The sequence below is a fragment of the Artemia franciscana genome, chromosome 5 (assembly GCF_032884065.1).
Source record: "Artemia franciscana chromosome 5, ASM3288406v1, whole genome shotgun sequence".
Classification (NCBI taxonomy): Eukaryota; Metazoa; Arthropoda; class Branchiopoda; order Anostraca; family Artemiidae; genus Artemia; species Artemia franciscana.
Window position 1 is genome coordinate 55,737,259 of NC_088867.1, and position 16,067 is coordinate 55,753,325.

General features: G+C 34.7%; 1 protein-coding gene across 2 annotated transcripts in view; it reads right to left on the reverse strand.

Moving 5' to 3' along the window:
- LOC136027613 (hemicentin-2-like) overlaps positions 1-16,067 on the reverse strand; it is a 140,437-nt gene that overhangs the window by 71,881 nt on the left and 52,489 nt on the right. For both annotated transcript variants that reach the window (XM_065705028.1, XM_065705029.1), the window contains exons 7-8: positions 14,723-14,931; positions 3,801-3,885 (exon numbers count right to left, since the gene is read on the reverse strand). In XM_065705028.1, the coding sequence (XP_065561100.1) occupies positions 3,801-3,885; positions 14,723-14,931 (294 nt within the window). The remainder of the gene's footprint in view (positions 1-3,800; positions 3,886-14,722; positions 14,932-16,067) is intronic.

Genomic DNA, 16,067 nt, shown 5'->3' on the forward strand with positions numbered 1-16,067 from the left:
ACTCACGACACAACCTCGGACCGAAATCCAGAGGATGGTAAGAACTCTATCCTCTCCGGCGAAAACCGCTGCCACCACTTTGTAAAGGTCTTCTTCTCCTTCTGCGTTCTCTTCTTTAGAACATTACGGTAGCGTTGGCCTACATTATAGGGTTCGACCGGTGGAGGATATCTAGTATCTCTAACTCTCATAAAGTGAAATAAAAATGTTTATTTACACATATAATACATTAAATGTACACATGACGAGGACAGACACAGAATAAGAACTGACTAAAATAATCTAAAACGTTGGCTTATATACACTGAAACAAGGAAACAAACATTGAAGCATGTGAGAGGAACTGACCTAGTTTAATCTGTCAGTTGCTACAAATACTCAGAATCTATAATACTAATGTAGTCACTCAGGAAGTAGGAATTTCAGAGAACTTAATTATGATTAGGAATTTAATCACACCATCTAACCCACTTTCACTACTTTCAAAGTTTACATATTTAAGGGGAGGGGGGTAACACTACTTATATACATAATAATTACTATGCGTATTAAGTTTTAATGTTGCTCGTTATTTTCAGTTGAAAAACTTGTTTTTTTTTTATATTTAATTTACGTTTTTTTTTTTTAATGCTGGGAAATCTGGCCTCTCCTCGACACAAAATTATTCTTGCCTCACGAAAAATGTATCGATGGGAAAATCATCCCACGTGCCCCACCCCCCTCCACCAGAAAACCCCCCGTGAAAATGTCAGTATACTTGCCAATAACCAATACTAGACGTAAATAATGCGCAAAGTTTATAGCTTGCAGCCCCCCCTCTGGGGACTGTGGGGGGCTAAGTCATCCTCAAAGACATATTTAGTACATTTTTCAACTATTCTGAAAAAATAGGTATCTCAGAACTTTGATCCAGTGACTTTGGGGAAAATGAGCATGGGATGGAGGCTAGTCACTCTAAAATGGTATCAGAACGTATGATTTCCGATCAAACGAGCCCTCTCACAATCCTCTACTATCACTGGTTCGATATGATCACCCCTGGGAAAAAAAAAAACAAAACAAAAAACAAACAAAGGAACACGCATCCGTGATCTTTCTTCTGGCAAAAAATGCAAAATTCCACATTCTTGTACGTAGGAGCTTGAAACATCTGCAATAGGGTTGTTTCGTATGCTGAATCTGACAGTGTGATTTTCATTAAGATCACTTGATTTTTTTGGGGGTATTCCCACCCTTTTTCAGAAATGGACAAATTTTCTTAGGCTCGTAACTTTTGGTAGGTACCATTAAATTTGATGAATTTTACATATTTTGAATAAGCATCAAAATCAATTCTTTTTGTGTCTATTGTCATCAAGATTCTGTTTCTAAGAGTTTTTGGTTACTATTGAGCCGCATCGCTCCTTACTTACAGTTCGTTACCATGAAAGGTTTGAAAATCACATCGTACTTTAATCCACTCACAGTTGACTATTCAAATGACAGAAGAACTTTATATTTTTTCAATCAAGTTAGGGTCTTTCCTATGTTACTATGGAAACCCTTCTCCACCAAGTAGTCAGAATTATAAAATACACAGAAGGCACATCGCCCTTTGCTAAGAGGACCAAAATACCTCTTTGATTTTTACTTGAAGTGGATGTATAGACCAAGAAAATTAATCAGTTTATATTTAAGTTTATGAACGAGCTACCAAGTTACTATAGTTTATCCTTTGGGATACCTATTTTAAGAGTAGCCTCAGAAATAAATTTCATATTCTTCCCTTTGCGTCACAGCAATATTTGTAATTGCTACCATAGCATATATTAAAGAAGGTGGAGTCAGGAAGAAGGGTGTGCGACTGATGTGTCCCAAAATGTTTAATTGCGAGTAGAGAAGTTTTCAGTGTTGTTTTTATTTATGCTGCTGCGGTTGCGTCTGACACCGCAACCATGGATTTTTTTAGATCATGATCCCTGCTGTATCCCTTTTAAGAAACTCAAAAGGCTTTATGCCCAGTAATTCCTGTATGATAAGGTATCAGCAGTAATTCAATTTCTTTCACAGAAAAAATAGCCCAGTTAAAAGATTAGCGTAAAATAATTATTTCTTATTAAAATTCAAGATTCAAGGTAACAAAGTTTAAGACTAATACTGTTCCATCTTACATAACCACAGACATCTTTTGATAAGATATGTATCACACACATGAAAACACCATATCTTAGCTAGAACCTAGTATGGAATGAACCATAGGGAATCCGGCAGCGAACTCACTTAAATATTTTTTTCCCTTGTTCGTGGATCGTGGTAACGAACTATAAGTAAGGAGCAACCCAGCTCAATATTAACCAAAACTCTAAAAAACGGAATTTTGATACCAAAAGATACATCAAAAGAATCGGATTTTTATGCTGATCTTAAATATATAAGTTTCATCAAGTTTAGTTTTACCCATCAAACGAGCCTGAATAAGTTAGTCTTATTTTCGAAAAAAACGAAACACCCCATAAAGTAATATAATCTTAATATTAATCACATCATCAGATTCAGCATATCAGAAAAAACCACTGTGGAAGTTTTAAAGTCCTATCTGCAGAAATGTAGTATTTTGCATTTTTTTTATCAGAAGAAAGATCATGGATGCGTGTTTATTTTTGTTTTTTTTTTCCAGGGGTGATCTTATCGACCCACTGGTCCTAGAATGTCACGAGAGGCTCATTCGAACGGAAATTAAAAGTCCTAGTGGCCTTTTTAAGTTAGGAAAAAAATTGGATGGCAACTAGACCCACTCCCACACTCTTTTTTCACAAAGTCACCGGATAAAAATTTTGATAGCCATTTTGTTCAGCATAGTCGAAAAATCTTATAACTATGCCTTTGAGGAAGGGCTGAAAATTATGAACTTTGCCCATTGTTTACTTATAGTATTGGTTACTGGGAAGTACACAGACGTTAAAAAAATTAATTTCTGATCATTCTTTAAATAATGATGGGAAATCCGACAACCCCTTCATGGAAAATTCCCTCTCACCATGAAAACTTCCTCAATAGAAATATCCTCCATCGTAAGTGTCTACTCCTAACCCCCCCCCACACACACACACCAGAAAAATCCCCCTGAAAATGTCTGTATACTTAGCAATAACCAATACTATCTGTAAACAATGGCCAGAGTTCACCCTCCCCCCGGTGAACTTGCAGTCCACTCCCCTGAGACTGTGGGGGATTATGTCATCCTTAAAGAAATACTTAATAGATTTTTCGACTATACTGAATAAAATGGCTGAATAAAATCTCCAAATTTCGATTGGGCAACTTTGGGAAAAGGGGCCCTGGTTGCCCTCCAATTTTTTCCTAAGTTAAAAAGGACACTACAACCTTTAATTTCTGTTTGAATTAGCCATCTTGTGATCTTCTGGAACCACTGGGTCAACCCCTAGGAAGAAAACGACAGCAAATAAACACGCACCCGTGATTTTTCTTCAGGCAAAAAATACGAATTTCTTCATTTTTGTAGATGGGAGTTTGATGTGTAAAATTAAACTTGATGAAACCTATATATTTGAAATCAGCATAAAAATCCAATCCTTCGATGCATCTATTGGTATTAAAATTACGTATTTTAGAGTTTCGGTTACTATTGAGCCGGGTCACTCCTTACTTACACTTCGTTACCACGAACTGTTTGATTTCAGAAAATGAAATACTCCTATTTAAGTTAAACGTGAAATATATGCATTTTCCAAGGAAATGAATAAGGAAAAATAAGGATTAGCTAAATTAGGAATGATTGGCAATTAAATGACAGAACTTACCTAGAACTCTGATATTGACTGGCTGACTCTCGCCTACTCTGTCACCTCCATTAATAGTATTTGATGCAATACATATGTATTCACCCTAGTAAAAAAGATAATATTTACCATAACTTTTGCTGATAATAAAAATAGCAACTTTCTTGATAATGAATAGGAAATAATTTTTTTACCTATTTTGGCATCCCCCCTCAAAATTAGTCAGGAGGATTACCCCTCTCAGGTAATGTTTAAAAAGCTATGATGTATGAATTGTCTTTGCTCATAATTTTGATCCCCCCCCCTATGGGCCGCACCTATACCAAATCAGCTGAGTTTAAAAATTCAGCTGACTTGCGGTTGTGCTATATGCCGTCTTTCTATTGCAGTGCCATAAGTGACCCCCCCCCCCGAAGGAAAATCATGGATGCACCCTTAGTGAAAAATTTTCTTATTTTTGAGATAAAAATAATATCTTATACAAAATAAAAAAGATACAAAAAATGGTATTTTTCGGTGATTTCTCCTACTTGAGAGATTCAAAAACTAACTTTATAGTAATAAAATTGGCAAAGATTGATTCCCCAGATCAACACTTATTACAAATGAAAAGAAGCTAGGAAAAATTGTAATTTGATGTTAGTATTTAATTAGTCAAAATTGAAGGTCAGGTTGGTTAAAACGACACTTTGGTCCTTTTCTATCCAAAACTGATCTGTTTCTGTGGATACTTGAATTACGTAGGCCTATCTTAGTTTTGAACAGATTTCTGAAGACTCTAAATTTCAACTGGAGGGAGGGGGACAGACGTTTGGGGGACAAATGCCCTTCTGCCAAATAAAAAATTACGGCTCTGCTTAGGAAGGGATCAAACTTTATTCATACAATAAAAATATAGAAAATATATCAGCTTAAATAATAATTTTTGAAGATTTCGAGGGGGAACCATTTAAAGACCAATTCAAACCATTTCAAGGGCAAATATTAAAAACTAAATGTACTGTTTTTCATAATTGATAAGAAGTTCGATAACAATGGAATTATCTGGAGTGATAAATCAACTAGAAAATGAATGTCAAAATAAGTGCTAAAAATTAAAAAGACAGAGGAATGAAAGACAGATATTAGTAAATGTCAAAATGAGTACACTTATAAAAGAATTAGGTAGCTCAATTGGCATGTTCAGAATGTGTCAGTTTTCAGTATACCCATGTAATTGCATTTAAGTCAAAAACCGCAATTTAATGTGCAAATTTCCACTCCACTGTGTTCAACAGTTTCCGGTGATCAACTAACCCAGGCGATCAACTGCTCGTGGGATACAAATCTCTCACGTACAATTAGCGTATCATCACCCACGGTCCATTGATCATCTGACACCGTCATAGAAGCCAGTAGGATGATTGACATTTTCTTCATTTACTAAGAAACACATGGCAGGGGTGTTCCTTTTTGGCAGCTGGAGCTTTTTCTTGCTATTAAAAATGGCTTAGGGTGTCTCGATACCACTGTTGAAAACCACTCATTTCATCGTTTTTGTCTTGATCAGCCGGCTTTCGGAATCATGAATGTTATTTGGGGAACTCTAAGAGCGTAATAAAAAAATTATCCTAAAGAAAAAGAAAAACAGAAAAAAAATCTAGTCACAATTGGCTTTCAAAATTTTCCTACCCAGACCCGATCTGAGCCAATTTATTTGTCTACATAACTGCTGTTTCAAACCTTTCCTCGTGGTAATATCTACTAAGTCACAAAACTTCCTGTCATCTACATTAATAACAAAAGAAATAATCTACTACAGACCCGTGCGCATGATTATTTTGTTTCCAGGAGGGAGGAGGACAAAAAAAAATGCTTACCGTGGCCAGAAATTTAGGACCTTTTAGTATTTCAGGGAAGGAGGTTGCTCTCCTGCTTTCGCCCCTATATTACCTCATCGAATTTTATTATTGACTGTTGATTGAAGTTAAAAGATCCAGAGAGGAATTACCTTAACAAACAACAGCAAGTTCTAGGGAACAGGAAAATTACCTTATTATCATCAGTAAAATTGTTTGAAATCCTTACAACTTAATTCATACAAAAAAAGCTGAGAGTGGGACAAATGCGGCTAAACTTGGTAGAAGATTACAAAAATATACTATAAATAATAGGGAAAAGATATAGATTTTTGCAATCCATCAGTTTAGACATTTCTTGAATTTTTATATAGGTTTTCAAAGTTTACGACTAATAAAAAACAAAAGAAATAACTTGAAATTACAGGTGTGTCATCCAAAATTTTTTAGAGCTAAAAATAAGCTCCCTAATTTGACAAAAAACAGAAAATAAAAGCGTTGGCTGTACTCAAGCAAACGTTTGAGATTTTAGTGTTCTGTGAACTTTGAAAGTAGGCTTTACCGTGTTAGATACATAATTAAATTCTACAGTTCTTTAAAATGTCCATTTCCTAGATGACCATATTAGTATTATAAATTGAGTATTTGCAGTAATTCCCAATCTTTGTATTAGTTGACAGATTAAAATGGGTCAGTTCCTGTCACATGTTTTGATGTTTATATCCTTATTTTAGTGAATATAAGCTACAATTTTAGATTACTTGAGTCAGTTCTAATTCTGTTTCTGTCCTCGTTTTATGTACATTTACTGTATTATAAATGTAAATAAACGTTTGTATAATCTACCCATAAACTTTATGAAAGTTAGAGACGCTAGACATTCTCTACCAGTCGAACCCCAGATCGTAGGCCAACGCTACCATAAGACTCTAAAGAAGAGAGCACAGAGAAAGTCACACATTACAGAGAGAAGTAAAAACTTTACTGTTCTCCAAATCAATCTGGAAAAAGTTGATACACTTTGACAAGCTTACAAAAATAACTTTACTGTTCTTCAGAATTTATTGTTCTTCAGAATACCATAGAATACAAACTTTTTCTTTCAGAATACAAATTTTTACTCTTACGTTAATGACTGAGAAGTGCTTGAGTTATCAAAAACCTTTGGTCCTCAGTTTTATAGGTTATGAGCAGGCGTTTGATTCTATTGATAGAAGAGCTTTAGTAAAGGTCTTATCCTTGTATGGTATACCAGATAAATCCATACCAGATAAAGTGATTAGTCATTAGTGCACTCTTTAGCAAACTACAATGTCAAATTTAATTAAAACCTCTCTAATGTAACAGCTTCAAATTAAACGGTTTAAGACAATTCAATCTATGCAACGGAACACCTGAAAGAGCCCTTATGAGACCCTTTAAGTCAACGCACTATTCAATACCCCCTTCCCTGATACTTCGGTTTTAATTAGTTTTTTCACAAATAATATATTTAGGGGTTTCTGAGCTTTGTAACTACAAATATGAGGGCAGTTTTGCAACATAGATACCCAGAATAAACACACATTTAGTATTTGCTTTGAATATAATAATTCTGAAGAACATACCATAATTCTTCAGAATACCAATTACTGTTCTTTAGAATATAATCGATTTTACTAGAAACTTTACTGTTCTTCAAATCAATTTGGAAAAAGTTGATACACTTTGACAAGCTTACAAAAATAAAAATAAAATCTGAAAATGCCCACCCATGGATTACTGCTCTTAATAATCTTTAAGTTGTAAAATAACTTAAAATTAGGAGCGACTGATAAAGCTAAATGCATACTGGGCTTGCGGGTGGATGGGGGGGGGGTCCCTATTGATTCTGGTCCAAATGATTTCCATGGAAAAGAAAAAAGAATTTGTCAAGAAATATTGGTTTTGAAAGGTAAGTTTTATTCACGGTAAGAGCTATTTGCATGCAGATAACCCATCATGTGGCGTTTAATAACTGGTTTCTTGTTTCCACAAAGTTTGAGTAATCTCTTGTCAAGGGTCTCCAGATGTACACGGAATCATTAATTGGCCTGGATTATAAGAGACATTTGGAATTTTCTTTTACTTCCAGATCGATTTCCAAAAGATGCCGCGTATCATTATACTTGACACGCTTCAGTTTCTTAGACAGCTTCTACCAGCTGATTCAACTACTGTCATACATTGTTATTTCGCAAAAATCACATACCGTGTCGCTGTTCGAACAGACACGATTTTTTGTTTTAATACTATTTTGCTTTGTTGTGACCTCTTTTGCGTTTATGCTACAGAAGGCGTTGTTACATTTTTTTAAAACTCGATATTAACAGCCTGCAAACTTAAACTTGTTTTTATTGTGGGGGAGAGTACCTGAAATAATTTTTCTGTACGTTCTGAAATTTCTTACTTGTGGCATTATATAGTACACACTCGAGAACCGAAGTTTGTTTAATGCTAATGAAATAAAACAGAATTATGATGAATATATAATAGTTTAGAAACAAATTTGGGCTTTATATTTTGCAGATTTGCAGAGTAAAGCATATCATATATTAAATATGTAGCCAAGCCAAAGCTAATTATCTGTTACAAAGAAGTTGCTTGGCCAATTTCTTGTCTCATGTTCGCATCATTCGCGATCGAAATTCCCGAGTATGTATTATGTAAAATACATGTAGGCCTACCTTAAACGTTTACGCGCTTGTGCCGGAAAAATTCAATCTTATCGTAGACAAAATGTATTTCGGCCCATTTTTGTGTCCCCAGCTTCCTCCCTCCTACAATAATATGTTTGATCCTTTAGGTGACAAAGAACAATCCCTGAACGTTGCGAGTGAATCGCGCCCTAACATCGAACAAGCCCCCCTTTTTCTATAATAAAACCGAAGTCTAAGCAGCTGAGAGTTTGCACAGCCCCCCTCTCCCTCCCCAGACAACAGTCCCCCAATCTTTAATTATGTGGCTTCAAAAATCTTGTCAAAACTAAGATAAGCGTACATAATTCAAGCATCCACAGAAGGGGCCAGTTTTCTTTAGTATATCTTTGCCTTTTAAAGTACTATGTGGCTCATTTTTCAGTTTTCACTGTTATTTTCATCTGACTTGGAAAAATTGGCTCCAATCCCCTCCCCCAAGGATTTTGACGAAATTACGCCAATGGATGGGGTTGAAATAAAATTACCCTTATAAATTTACCCTAAAAGAAAATTTCCATAATTTTTGGGAAATCTTCCTTCTCTTGACAGGCATTAGAATCGAGAATTTTTTGCAATTAACCTGAAAATTCGAAGCAATCGCAAAGATAAGTAACCCAATTACTTATCTGATATAAACCCTTAAAATACAGATTGCACTGTTTTTAATTTAAGACTTCTGTTTCCTAAGCGAACAAAAATTCGTACCATGAGGTTTCATACTTATTAAAATACCAAGGATATTAAAATTTACACCTGGATCAATCTTATGTCAATTAAAACCTGATAACCTCAGTTTTCAAGATTTTCCTTTTGGTTGTTTTAAAATCACAAAGTTTTAAGGAAGGCATCATATTTTCGTCAGTGTTGCCACATCGAACAGTGAACTAAATAGCAAAACTAAATAGTTAAATTTGATAACCATCTCCAGCTGTAAATTCAAGTCCTAAGAATCTGTTGAAACCCAAAAAGAGATCTAAACCTTTTAAAGCTGTTTGGTGCCATATTTACTTAGCTTTTTTTGGTTTTGTTGTTTTTTCACCCACTTTTCCATTCTCAAATTTGCTGCACCAACTAATTCCAAAAACTGCCTAACTCCCAATGGGGGTCTTTTTAATTAAGAACTGAATAACTGATTTTTCCTGATTTTAAATTGTAAAAGGTTCTGTAAGTTTCCAGTTAACCAATTGAAAGAATTCAAACCAGAGTTACTTTGATGCCTGATCAATACAACGAGTCCATCTCCAGATCATTTATATAATAATAGCTAATTATTGTTAAACATGTCTTTTATGCGAGAAAACGGCTGTACTTTACCAACTCAATTATGCTGATTAAATTTTGAATTCTGTTAGGGAAACAAAACATTCTTTTTTCCTCTCCAGTCTAGGGAGTCTTTTAATCCAAGCCGTTTGAAGTGAAGATTATCTGTACATGGTCTTAATTGAAATTTGCTCCCGTGGAAGGGCTTCTCTTCATGCAAATTCCATATTATTTTCCCCAAGCACAAAAAAGGACATTCCAGTCTTGAGATTCATTTTGCATTTTCAATGACTTATATTAATCAAACATATTGTAAAATACTGCAATCTATACCGCTAATGAATGAATTGCTGAGTCAAATTTTAGTAAAAAATTCAAGTCTATTGGTGTAAATACTTTTATAACAGCTTTGCAACACATTAAAAACACATATATCAAATCTGGGTTTGTTTAGTCATAGAAAAAAACCTACATAAAAATATATGAATAAAATGAGAAGTAGAAAAAAAAATGTTAATTAAATAAATTAAAAACAACTTCAATCAAATGAATTTAAGTAAACAGGTAAAAAAAAATTAGTAGAACAAAGCACGGCACAATTGCTGCGATATGAAACTCAATGGGTCCTAAACATAAAAGAAAATATCTACATAAGAAACAAGGGTAAACGAGATTATTTTTTTATATATATAATGCACACAAACTAAAGGACCATAGCATATTTAAGGGAGAAAAATGAAAAAGCTATTGAGTTTTTACATTGAGCTATTTACAGTTTTAACGAAGGCTGGCACCAAATATTTTTCGTAAAACTGGATATCTTAATTGTAAACTGGTGCAAATTTAGACATGGGCCGCTTTTGTAGCCTTTCGTTCCAGAGTCTTTCTCGATTGTGAAGAATAGGAAACAGTATCTTAGTACAAAGATTCGTCATAATTTTGATAACTGACTACTTGAGCGTAGTTCTTATTGTAAGTGTGCCTTTTTGAGCCAACGGGCTTAGAGTACATTTTCCTTCTTAGAAATTACCCTTTGGCTCATTTTTAGGGATAATATTCTGTCACTCAGTGAATTTAACACTGGAAATTTACGAAGTATATTAGTGAAGCAACAGTATAAAACAAGACAACCATACTATAATACAAGGATCGTAAGAGACGGGTCAATTTGAAGGATATTGGATCTTGGTCAATCAAGTTACAATCTTAACTTAAATAGAGATTTCACCTTGGGTAATTGGGCTATAACAACATGATACTTAGGAACCTGATCCTGATCAGTGAATCATTTTTTACTGACAAATCGGAGCAGAACAAGCAAAAAAAGGTCACAATAGTAAGCTACTTGATCACCCATTTCAATTTAGTCGTAACATAAACGATGTCCTAGACGGTAAATCCTTTTGATCAAAAATTTCCGTCAATCGATTGACTAAAGCAGGATTGACCGTCTAGACGTCTGACCATCTGACCATCTAGACGGTTAATCCTTTTGATCAAAAACTTCCGTCAATCGATTGACAAAAGCAGGATTGACCGTCTAGACGTCTGACCATCTGACCATCTAGACGGTAAATCCTTTTGATCAAAAACTTCCGTCAATCGATTGACTAAAGCAGGATTGACCGTCTAGGAGCCTGTTTGACACTTGAGTCAAGCGTTGACGGTGATTAATGGAAACTTTGAATGACTCAATTATTTTGATCAAAAACAGTGTGTTAGATTAGCTTTGGTCGTACTGAACGGTTGACTGAAGGTTCGATTGAAGGTTGACTGAAGCACACGTCAATCGATTGGTTCTTAGATATATTGCAATAAATCATTTTTACATGATAAAGACCCCAATTGGAAAACAACCATGATATTCGAGGAGTAGAAATACCCTACTTTCCAGAGGTACGATGGTAAAGAAGTGCCATTCGAACGTGCTTATTAGATCCAAACTTAATAATAAGGCCTTATAGTCTTTAAAATTGATGTAGTAAAAAGGTCACAAATTTCACTTCAAGTCCATAGAGATTGATCTTTCTAATTTGATTCAGCTAGTTTTTTTCTTGTTATTTCTTTTTGCTTTTTTATCTTCCACTTTTATTAAACCTGCAGTTACACCAAACAAAGATTATTTTTACCTTAGTGGAATATTTGGTAAAAACTTTAGCCGTCTATATTCTGCATTAATTCTTTTTATCGAAAGGGATATGATTAACATATGAAATGAATCCCTTAAAAATCTTTTAAGGGTTTTTAAGGGAGGTTTTAATTAAATTTGAAATTGAAGTTTGCTAAAGAGTGCACTAATGACTAATCACTTTAATGTATTTATCTGGTATATTATACAAGGAAAGACCTTTGTTAAAGCTCTTCTATCAACAGAATCAAACGCCTGCTCATAACCTATAAAACTGAGGACCAAAGGTTCTTGATAACTCAAGCACTTCTCAGTCATTAAAGTACGAGTAAAAATTTGTATTCTGAAGGAAAAAGTTTGTATTCTATGGTATTCTGAAGAACAATAAATTCTAAAGAACAGTAAAGTTATTTTTGTAAGCTTGTCAAAGTGTGTCAACTTTTTCCAGATTGATTTGGAGAACAGTAAAGTTTCTACTTCTCTCTGTAATGTGTGACTTTCTCTGTGCTCATTTCACAATCCCTTCAAAATCCATTTTATCGAAAGGGATATGATTAATAAGGGGATATGATAACATAAACGATGATTTTTAAGCAGTACAGCTAGAGGCTTTTCAGATTTTATTGTCAAAAATTTAAACAGGATAGCAAAATTAGCAAAATGCCCGAAATTGCGGCAGTATTTCTGACAATACTATAGCAGGAGAGTGTTCTGGGTACACGTGGGTTTCAACCCCTTATCCCACTGGAAACAAGTTCCGGTAAATGGAAATAAAGTGTGTAAAAGTGTCCGGTAAAAGTGTGTTTTTTTCATTTATTTGGTGTTTGTCTCATATCTCGTTTCTTGTTTTATGATTAATGCAGTAATCATTCTCATTTTGTACGATAAGCAATATGCTTAAAGTTATTTCTATTAATAAATAATTAAGAATACATCTTTTAAGACGTTAGAAAGCGCTGATGGCAGGGCAGGACTTGTAAATAATTAAATAAAAAAACAAGTTTTTTTAACGGAAAGTAAGGAGCGACACTAAAACTTAAAACGAACAGAAATTATTTCGTATATGAAAGGGGATGCTTCCTCCTCAACGCCCCGCTCTTTACGCTAAAGTTTGACTCTTTCTCTTAACTCTGCTTTTTAAAACAGTAAAAAACCTTAGCGTTAAGAGCGGGGCGTTGATGAGGAAGCATCCCCTTTCATATACGAAGTAATTTCTGTTCGTTTTAAGTTATAGAGTCGCTCCTTACTTTCCGTCAAAAAAACTTGTTTTTTTTAAATTTAATTTCTGAACTTTTTTGAATCAATGCATGTTTTGATTTTGGCTCTCCGCAGATGAATAATTAAAACTAAATTTGCATATTTATTTTTTTGCTAAATGGCTTTCTCATAGTTTTGATCGAATGATTTTGAGAAAAAAAGGAGCGGGGGAGGAGGCCTTGTTGCCCTCCGATTTTTTGGTTACTTAAAAAGGCAATTAGAACTTTTGATTTTTTTACGAATGTTTTTATTAGTAAAAGATATACGTAACTTACAAATCAGCTTACGTAACGAACTTTTGTATTCTCATGTTTTTATTACGCATATGAAGGGGTTCACCCCCTCGTCAGTACCTCGCTCTTTCCACTAAAGCTTAAATTTTGTCCCAATTTCTTAAGAATGACCCCTGAATCACATAAACCATTGAATAAATGGTTGAAATTACTAAAAATACTTTAGCGGAAAGAGCGAGGTAATAGGAGGAGGTGAGCCCATCATATGCGTCATAATTTGTGTTCGTTTTAAGTTTTAATGCTTCTACTTACTTTCAGTTGAAAAAACTTTTTCATATTTTTTTTTTTCATTTTTTTTTAAAATAATGCTAGAAAATCCTGCGCTTTCTTCATGAAAAGTTTCTTCCCCCATGACAAATTCCTCCAAAGAAAGTCCCCCCAACATATCCCCCTATTCTCCCCCCTCCCCAACCTAAAATCCCCCTGAAAACGTCTGCACACTTCCAAATAACCATTACTATATGTAGGCACTGGTCAAAGTTTGTAACTTGTGGCCCCTCCCACGGGGACGGTGGGGAAGTAATTCGTCCCCAAAGACATAGTTATAAGGTTTTTTGACTACGCTGAATAAAATGGCTATCTCAGAATTTTGATCTGGTGACTTTGGGAAAATAATTAGCGTGGGAGGGGGCCTAGGTGCACTCCAAGTTTTTGGTCACTTAAAAAGGGCACTAAAACTTTTCATTTCCGTTAGAATGAGCCCATTCGCAAGATTCTAAGACCACTGGGTCGATACGATCTACCCCTGGGGAAAAAAAAACAAAAAACAAACAAACAAATAAACATGCATCCGTGATCTGCCTTCTGGCAAAAAATAAAAAATTCCACATTTTTGTAGATAGGAGCTTGAAACTTCTACAATAGGGTTCTCTGATACACTACATCTTACGGTGTGATTTTCGTTAAGATTCTATGACTTTTAGGGATTGTTTCCCCCTATTTTCTAAAATAAGGCAAATTTTCTCAGGCTCGTAACTTTTGATAGGCAAGACTAAACTTGATTAAACTTATGTATTTAAAATCAGCATTAAAATGCAACTCTTTTGATATATCTATTGATATCAAAATTTCATTTTTTAGAGTTTTGGTTACTATTGAGCCGGTTCGCTCCTTACTACAGTTCGTTACCACGAACTGTTTGATTATTAGATTCCTATGAAGACCCTTGGTTTCGACCCGAAAACTCTTTCTTGTAAGCTTTAAAACTGTTTTAAAGTCATGAAATTCTTCCTTTATTTGCTTTTTTAGGGGGGGGGGGAGTTAGTATACTTAAACACATATGAATGTATGTTCAAATACATTGAAGGTTGAATTGCTATCTTAGGAGCTTTAACCAGCTTTACAGTACAGTATATCAGCCCCTGATGGACTTTATTTCGAGATGCTCCTTTTAGTTTGGTAACTGAGTAGCTCTTATAGTTTAATTTACAAACTAAAATGGAATAAATACCTGGTCTTCATACGATACATTTGACAAGACAAAAAATCTTCCTTCTGCTCTAACAATAATGTCACCAGCTCCTCTAATGGCCTTATGTATCCATTTGAAGTTGGGGAAGGGATTGCCATCAGCTTTACATTCGAGTCGGACTGACCCCCCAACGGAAGTTAACAGTTGGTTGTTACTTGCACCTTCAATCGTGACTGACGTCGGAGCATCTATATTGATAATACAGAAATATCAATGGTAGTTAATCTACAATCCTGACTGTCGGCTTTGATTGTCAAATTATCAACAACAAGAGACTGCCACAACTCAACGACACAAATCTTTTTCAATCCCACTTTATAAGCACATCTTTGGTTTTTAAACTACAATTCTCCGTGTCGATTCGGATTTTCAGATTGTCAACAAAAGTGTAAATAGACCTTATTCAATGAGTATTCAGAGACACATAAAAGGTGTTTATTTACAATCATGACACTCAGTTGAAATGGTCGGTTTGTCCACAAGATGTACACTAGGCTGTTGTTTATAATCTAGGAGATTGTCAACAAGTAATATTTTGGCATTATTTCCCAATGGAAGTCTCCGTTATTTTCATTAATGATTTGGCACTAAGAACCCTAAATTGCCTGTTGAAACCACTAAAACTTTTACTTTCACTAACTTATTTTGCTTATTTTCTGCACATTGATTGTGCAGATTGTGCTCATATTCTTAAAATTTTACTTTTATACCTCATTAGACCCCGAGTTTGAAAAGATTGTCTATTTGGAGGCAAATAGAAAACGATTTTTCAAGATAAGTGTACATGTGGAAATTAGTTCAAGAGCAAAAGTATAAAAAGGTTTCAAACAGTTCGTGGTAACGAACTGTAGTAAGGAGCGACCCGGCTCAATAGTAACCAAAACTCTACAAAATTGAATTTTGATACCAATAGCTATATCAAAAGAGTTGCATTTTAATGCTGATTTTAAATATATAAGTTTAATCAAGTTTAGTCTTACCTATCAAAAGTTACGAGCCTGAGGAAATTTGCAATATTTTAGAAAATAGGGGGAAACAATCCCTAAAAGTCGTAGAATCTTAACGGAAATGACACCATCAAATTCAGCGTATCAGAGAACCCTACTGTAGAAGTTTCAAGCTCCTATCTACAAAAATGTGGAATTTTGTATTTTTTGCCAGAAGACAAATCACGGGTGCGTGTTTATTTGTTTGTTTTTTTTTCTTTTTTCTTTTTCCCAGGGGTCATCGTATCGACCAAGTGGTCCTAGAATGTCGCAAAAGGGCTCATTCTAACGGAAATGAAAAGTTCTAGTGCCCTTTTTAAGTGACCAGAAGAATTGGA